This window comes from Eubalaena glacialis, chromosome 17, assembly GCF_028564815.1.
Source record: "Eubalaena glacialis isolate mEubGla1 chromosome 17, mEubGla1.1.hap2.+ XY, whole genome shotgun sequence".
NCBI lineage: Eukaryota > Metazoa > Chordata > Mammalia > Artiodactyla > Balaenidae > Eubalaena > Eubalaena glacialis.
In genome coordinates, this window is record NC_083732.1 from 33,873,727 (window position 1) to 33,881,670 (window position 7,944).

Here is a 7,944-nt window from a genome sequence, read left to right on the forward strand (position 1 = left end):
GCTCCCTTGGCACCAGGCTCCTGGGAGGCTCCCACAAACCCAAGCTCCTGGCATATCCCAGCACTGGCTAGCTTCCATGGACCGAAATGGCTCTTGTGGCTTCAAGTTCTCAATTGGCCCTCAAAAACCCAGACTCTATGCAGGCACCTGCAATCCCAACCACCCATCTGGGCCCAGCATCAGGCCAATTATTGCCAACTCAGGCTTTCAACCCACCCCAAAACCAGGCCAGCCCCTGCAGACCTAAACTCCAGAATGTCTCCTGTGGACCCAAGCTCCCAGCCTGCCCCAGCACCTGGCCAGCCACCACAGCCCTGGCCTTGAGGCCAACTCCCACTGGCCCAGTCTCCCTGTCTGTCCAAGCACCAGACCAGACCGCACAGACCCGACCTCCATGTCAGCCCCCAAGAATCCAGCAACAGGACCATCTCAAATGAACCAAGGTTCCAGCCCACCCCCACAGACCCAGGCATCAGACTGACCCCTATGGACCCAAGCACAAGGCCTGCCCACCTCCTGATGCAGTTACCAAACCTGCCTGCCCAAAAACTACAGCAGCAAGTCCACCCATGGACACCACAAGGTGGCCCACCCAGAATCTCTGAACAGGCTGATTGGTGAAGGGCTTTGCCTAGTAAAGTCAGTCTGTGAAGACTGGAAGAAGTGCCTATTTACTCAAATGCACAGACACAGTTCAAGGCCACAGGATTATGAATAGCCAAGGAAACATGACACCATCAAAAGAAACTAGTAAAAACATATATAGAAAACTAATTTAAATTAGGAAAAAAAATATGAACAACATGAGAATTTTTTTTAAGTTAATGGACTTTTTATTGGAAAAAAAATGACTAGCATTTGCATGTACATCTTGGGATGGATGCAAATTGTAATTTTTGACAAGCAATGTTGATTTTGTGCTGAAGTCCACAGACACAGCTTACACTGCTGGCTTTAAGTCATGGTTCAGAAGGTTTTAAAAACAGAGTCCAAAGATGCTCCCTTGATAAAGATTTCTTTTTAAAAATTTGTATGAATAGTGATAGCCTGACACCCATTTCACTCTAGCACAATGCAGACAATGCTAAACCAATACACGTGGGCATGCCACCAGGGTGTGTGATGGTCACCATGGGTCGGGGCATGGGGGAGTTATGAGATGGCCATCCTGCTAGTGGGACTATGTCTGGACAGTTTATCCTCCACAGCATCTTGAGGTAAACCAATTTTAAATGTCTGTTTTCTGTAAACCAGCTATGCCAATTTATACTAACAAATTGAACTAGAACCCCTTTGAGTAGGTTTTGAATTTATTTTTTCATTTTTTGTTTTTAATACAACACCTGACTGTGCTCAATTGCCAACCTGCATGCATGAAAACCTGGCCAGCCCAAACAGTGTATTAATCATGAGCAGATGGACCTGTGAGGAGTTCGCTAAGTGATTCCTTATCATTAAGGTAGGACAAGTATTTATATTGGAAAACTGATGTGTAGCTTGATCTTTAGGGGGCAGGACCACCAAACAATACGTGCAGATTTTTTGTGTGTGTGGACAGAAGGTACTTTTGACATTCAGTTTTTGTTTTGTTTTGTTTTTTGCAAGAGGTAAGTAAAAGATTCAATTTGATTCTTTCCAGGGAGGTGGAGGGGTGGGAAAGGAGTTGAAAGTAGGTCTTCATTTTTCAGTCATCATCTGTACGAATTCTTCATAGTTGACTTGTGCATCTCCATCAATATCTGCTTCTCTGGTCATTTCATCTACTTCTTCATCTGTTAGTTTTTCTCCTAAGTTTGTCATGACATGACATTGTTCTGTGGCACTGATGTAACCATTGCCATCCTTCTCAAGGACCCAAGATGCCTCACGGATTTCTTTTTTGCTGTCCGTGTCTTTCATTTTTCTAGCCATCATAGTCAAAAATTCTGGGAAGTCAATGGTGCCATTACCATCAACGGCCACTTTGTTGATCATATCCTGCAATTTGGCTTCTGTTGGGTTCTGACCTAATGACCTAATGACAGTTCCAAGTTCCTTTGTTGTGATGGTGCCATAGCCATCTTTATCAAATAGGGAGAAAGCTTCCTTGAATTCAGTAATCTGTTCTTGGGTCAGCTGATCAGCCATAGTGTGAGGGAAGGGAGGAAGAACAGAGAGAATGAGGGTGGCTGCACCAGCACAGGGGCTGTGAACACAGGGGTGCCTCCACTACTGTTGCTGCTAAAGAGTGATGTGCACCAATCACAATGCTGCTGCCACAGCTGCCCACACTGCCAACCAACTGTGAGTAATGGTGCAATATCCTGGAGGCTCCCAGCACCACTGCCAAAGTGCAAGCCTCCAATCCATGGTACATATACAGCACTAGGTATCCCTCTGTCAGAGCCACAGCCGCCTCATCCAAAATGAGAATTTTAACAAAGAAATAGAAGCCATTATAAAAGACAAACAGAAAACCTAGAGTTGAAAAATACAGTGACTGAAGAATTTAATATAGAGCTTCAATAATATACACAACCAAGCAGAAGAAAAAAAAACGTGAGCTAAAAGACAGATCATTTGAAATCATCAAGTCAGAGAAGCAAAAAGAAAAACTAAATACAAAAGAATTAATAAAGCCTAAGTGAATTATAGAATATTGTTAAGAGAAACAACCTATGCATCATTGGAGTCCAAGAAGGAGAAGAAAGGGAGAAAGGGGCAAAAAGATTCTTTAAAAAATAATGACTGACAAATCAATCTTAAGAAAGGAAAACGGAGCTGAAGGAATCAGGCTCCCTAACTTCAGACTATATTACAAAGCTACAGTAATCAAAACAGTATGGTACTAGCACAAAAACAGACATATAGATCAACAGAACAGGATAGAAAGCTGAGAAATAAACCTACACACCTATGGTCAATTAATCTATGACAAAGGGGCAAGAATATACAATGGAGAAAAGACAGTGTCTTCAATAAGTGGCTGGGAAAACTGGACAGCTACATATAAAAGAATGAAATTAGAACATTCTTTAACATCATATACAAAAACAAACTCAAAATGGATTAAAGAACTAAATGTAAGATGAGATACTACAAAACTCCTAGAGGAAAACATAGGCAGAATTCTCTTTGACAAAAATCACAGCAATATCTTTTTAGATCTGTTCTCCTAGAGTAATGGAAATAAAACCAAAAATAAACAAATGGGACCTAATTAAACTTAAAAGCTTTTGCACAGCAAAGGAAACCAAAAACAAAATGAAAAGACAACCTACAGAATGGGAGAAAATATTTGCAAATGATATGACTGACAAGGGATTAATTTCCAAAATATATAAACAGCTCATACAGCTCAACATCAAGAAAAGAAAAAACAAAACAAACAACCCAATCGAAAAATGGGCAGAAGACCTAAATAGACAATTCTCCAAAGAAGACATAATGATGATCAACAGGCACATGAAAAAATGCTCAATGTCACTCATTATTAGAGAAATGCAAATCAAAACTACAGTGAGGTATCACCTCACTCCAGTCAGAATGGGTAGCATCAAAAAGTCTACAAATAATAAATGCTGGGGAGGGTGTGGAGAAAAAGGACCCCTCTTACACAGCTGGTGGGAATGTAAATTGGTACAGCCACTAAGAAGAACAGTATGGAGGTTCCTTAAAAAACTAAAAACAGAGCTACCATATGATCCAGCAATCCCACTTCTGGGCATATATCTGGAGAAAACTATAATTTGAAAAGATACATGCACCCCATTGTTCATTCAGCACTATTTACAATAGCCAGGACATGGAAGCAACATAAATGTCTATATCTTTAAGATATGGTATGTGTGTATATATATATATATATATATATACACACATACACACACACAAACAATGAAATACTACTCAGCCATAAAAATGAATGAAATAATGCCATTTGCAGCAAACAAAGATGGGCTTAAAGATTATATTAAGTGATGCAAGTCAGAAAGAGGAAGACAGTATCATATAGTATCACTTTTATGTAGATTCTAATAGAATAAAGATACAAATGAACTTATTTACAAAACATAAAGAGACTCAAAGACATAGAAAACAAACTTACTATTACCAAAGTGGAAATGGGAGAGAGGGATACATTAGGAGGTTGAGATTAACATATACATGCTACTATATATAAAATAGATAACCAAAAAGTACCTACTGTATGACACACAGAACTATACTCAATATTTTGTAATACCCTATAAGGGAAAATAATCTGAAAAAGAATATATATAATATATTCTGAATCATTGTGCTGTATACCTGAAACTAACATGATGTTGTAAATCAACTATACTTAACTTTTTTAAAAAAATTTTAATAATAATGGCTGAGAGCTTCCCAAATCTGGGAAAAGTTTTTGACATCCAAGTTCATGAACCTACCCCAAAATATCAACCCAAAACAATCTTCTTCAAAACACATTATAATAAAATTGTCTAAAATTCAAGACAAAGAGAGAATTTTAAAAGCAGCAAGAGAAAAAATATTCCTCACATGTAAGGAAACATTCCCCCTCCCCCCAATAAGGCTATAAGCAGATTTCTCAGCAAAATCTTGCAGATCAGGAGAGTTAGATGATATATTCAAAGTGCTAAAAGAAAAATACTGCCAACCAAGAATGTTTTATGCAGCCAAGCTGTCTTTCAGAAATGAAGGGGATATCGTCTCCCTTTCCCCCCTAAAAAAAAAAACAAAGCTGAAGGAGTTCATCATCGCTAGATCTGCCTTACAAGGAATGTTGAGAGGAGTTTTTTAAGCTGAAATGAAAGCACCCTAATTAGTAACATGAAAACATATGGAAATGTAAAACATTCTGGTACAGGTTAGTATATAGTCAAATCATAATACCCTAATATGGTGGTGTGTTAATCACTTAACCCTACTATAAATTTTAAAACACATAAGCATTGGAGGAGCTTCAAGATGGCGGCAGAGTAAGACACAGAGATCACCTTCTTCCCCACAAACACATCAGAAATACATCTACATGTGGAACAACTCCTACAGAACACCTACTGAACGCTGGCAGAAGACCTCAGACCTCCCAAAAGGCAAGACACTCACATACCTGGGTAGGGCAAAAGAAAAAAGAAAAAACAGAGACAAAAGAATAAGGATGGGACCTGCACCTCTGGGAGGGAGCTGTGAAGGAGGAAAGGTTTCCATATACTAGGAAGCCCCTTCGCGGGTGGAGACTGTGGGTGGTGGAGGGGGGAAGCTCCGGAGCCACGGAGGAGAGCGCAGCAACAAGGGTGCGAAGGGCAAAGCAGAGAGATTCCTGCACAGAGGATCAGTGCCGACCAGCGCTCACCAGCCTGAGAGGCTTGTCTGCTCACCTGCCGGGGCGGGGGGGGGCTGGGAACTGAGGCTTGGGCTTCGGAGGTCACACATCATGGAGAGGACTGGAGTTGGCTGCATGAACACAGCCTGAAGGGGCTAGTGCACCACAGCTAGCTGGGAGGGAGTCCAGGAAAAAGTCTGGAGCTGCCAGAGGCAAGAGACTTTTTCTTGCCTCTTTGTTTCCTGGTGCGCGAGGAGAGGGGATTAAGAGCACCACTTAAAGGAGCTCCAGAGACAGGCACGAGCTGGGGCTATCAGCGCGGATCCCAGAGATGGGCATGGGACACTAAGGCTGCTGCTGCAGCCACCGAGAAGCTTGTGAGCAAACACAGGTCACTATCCACACCACCCCTCCCGGAAGCCTGTGCAGTCTGCCACTGCCAGGGTCCCGTGATTCAGGGACAACTTCCCTGGTAGAATACACGGTGTGCCTCAGGCTGGGGAAACGTCACGCGGGCTTCTGCCGCCGCATGCTCACCCCGCATCCGTACCCTTCCCTCCCCCCGGCCTGAGTGAGCCAGAGGCCCCGAATTAGGTGCTTCCTTAACCCCGTCCTGTCTGAGCAAAGAACAGACTCCTTCAGGCGACCTACACACAGAGGTGGGGCCAAATCCAAAGCTGAACACTGGGAGCTGTGCAAACAAAGAAGAGAAAGGGAAATCTCTCCCAGCAGCCTCAGAAGCAGCGGATTAAAACTCCACAAACAACTTGATGTACCCTGCATCTGTGGAATACCTGAATAGACAATGAATCATTCCAAATTGAGGAGGTGGACTTTGGGAGCAATGACATATCTATTTTTTTCCCTTTTTCTCTTTTTGTGAGTGTGTATGTGTATGCTTGTGTGTGTGATTTTGTCTGCATAGCTTTGCTTTTACCATTTGTCCTAGGGTTCTGTCTCTCTGTTGTTTTTTTTAATTACATAAAAAATTTTTTTTCTTAATAATTATTTTCTATTTTAATAAATTTATTTTATTATTTTACTTTATTTTATCTTCTTCTTTCTTTTTTTCCTCCCTTTTATTCAGAGCAGTGTGGAGGACAGGCTTTTGGTGCTCCAGCCAGGAGTCAGGGCTGTGCCCCTGAGGTGGGAGAGCCAAGTTCAGGACACTGGTCCACAAGAGGCCTCCCAGCTCCATGTAATATCAAATGGCGAAAATCTCCCAGAGATCCCCATCTCAACACGAAGACCCAACTCCACTCAACGACCAGCAAGCTAGAGTACTGGACATCCTATGCCAAACAACTAGCAAGACAGGAACACAACCCCATCCATTAGCAAAGAGGCTGCCTAAAATCATAATAAGGCCACAGACACCCCAAAACACACCACCAGACATGGACCTGCCCATCAGAAAGACAAGATCCAGCCTCATCCACCAGAACACAGGCACTAGTCCCCTCCACCAGGAAGCCTACACAACCCACTGAACCAACCTTAGCCACTGGGGACAGACACCAAAAACAACGGGAACTACGAACATGCAGCCTGCGAAAAGGAGACCCCAAACACAGTAACTTAAGCAAAAGGAGAAGACAGAGAAACACACAGCAGTTGAAGGAGCAAGGCAAAAACGCACCAGACATAACAAATGAAAAGGAAATAGGCAGTCTACCTGAAAAAGAATTCAGAATAATGACAGTAAAGATGATCCAAAAGCTTGGAAATAGAATGGAGAAAATACAAGAAACGTTTAACAAGGACCTAGAAGAACTAAAGAGCAAACAAAGAGTGATGAACAACACAATAAATGAAATTAAAAATTCTCTAGAAGGGATCAACAGCAGAATAACTGAGGCAGAAGAATGGATAAGTGAACTGGAAGATAAAATAGTGGAAATAACTACTGCAGAGCAGAATAAAGAAAAAAGAATGAAAACAATTGAGGACAGTCTCAGAGACTTCTGGAACAATATTAAATGCACCAACATTCGAATTATAGGGGTCCCAGAAGCAGAAGAGAAAAAGAAAGGGACTGAGAATATATTTGAAGTGATTATAGTTGAAAACGTCCCTCATATGGGAAACGAATAGTTAATCAAGTCCAGGGAGCACAGAGAGTCCCATACAGGATAAATCCAACAAGAAACATGCCAAGACACATATTAATCAAACTATCAAAAATTAAATACAAAGACAAATATTAAAAGCAGCAAGGGAAAAACAACAAATAACACATAAGGGAATCCCCATAAGGTTAATGGCTGATCTTTCAGCAGAAACTCTGCAAGACAGAATGGAGGGGCAGAACATATTTATAGTGATGAAGGAGAAGAACCGACAACCAAGATTACTCTACCCAGGAAGGACCTCATTCAGATTTGATGGAGAAATTAAGACCTTTACAGCAAGCAAAAGCTGAGAGAATTCAGCACCAACAAACCAGCTTTACAACAAATGCTAAAGGAACTTCTATAGGCAGGAAAGACAAGAAAAGGAAAAGACCTACAATAATAAACCAAGAACAATGAAGAAAATGGTAAAAGGAATATATGTATCATTAATTATCTTAAATGTAAATGGATTAAATGCTCCAACCAAAGGGCAGAGATTGGCTGAATGGATACAAAAAC

The 7,944-nt window shown here is 41.5% G+C and overlaps 1 protein-coding gene across 1 annotated transcript; it reads right to left on the minus strand.

The window, feature by feature from the left end:
- Nucleotides 1-1,662: 1,662 nt before the first annotated feature.
- Nucleotides 1,663-2,127, minus strand: LOC133077277 (calmodulin-1-like). Its single transcript, XM_061171993.1, has one exon. It carries the CDS (start codon nt 2,125-2,127, stop codon nt 1,678-1,680), a length of 450 nt encoding a protein of 149 aa, XP_061027976.1. The 3' UTR covers nt 1,663-1,677.
- Nucleotides 2,128-7,944: the final 5,817 nt, after the last annotated feature.

Coding starts and splice junctions, on each gene's coding strand:
- LOC133077277 (XM_061171993.1), bottom strand. CDS start 2,127: ATGGCTGATCAGCTGACCCAAGAACAGATTACTGAATTCAAGGAAGCT.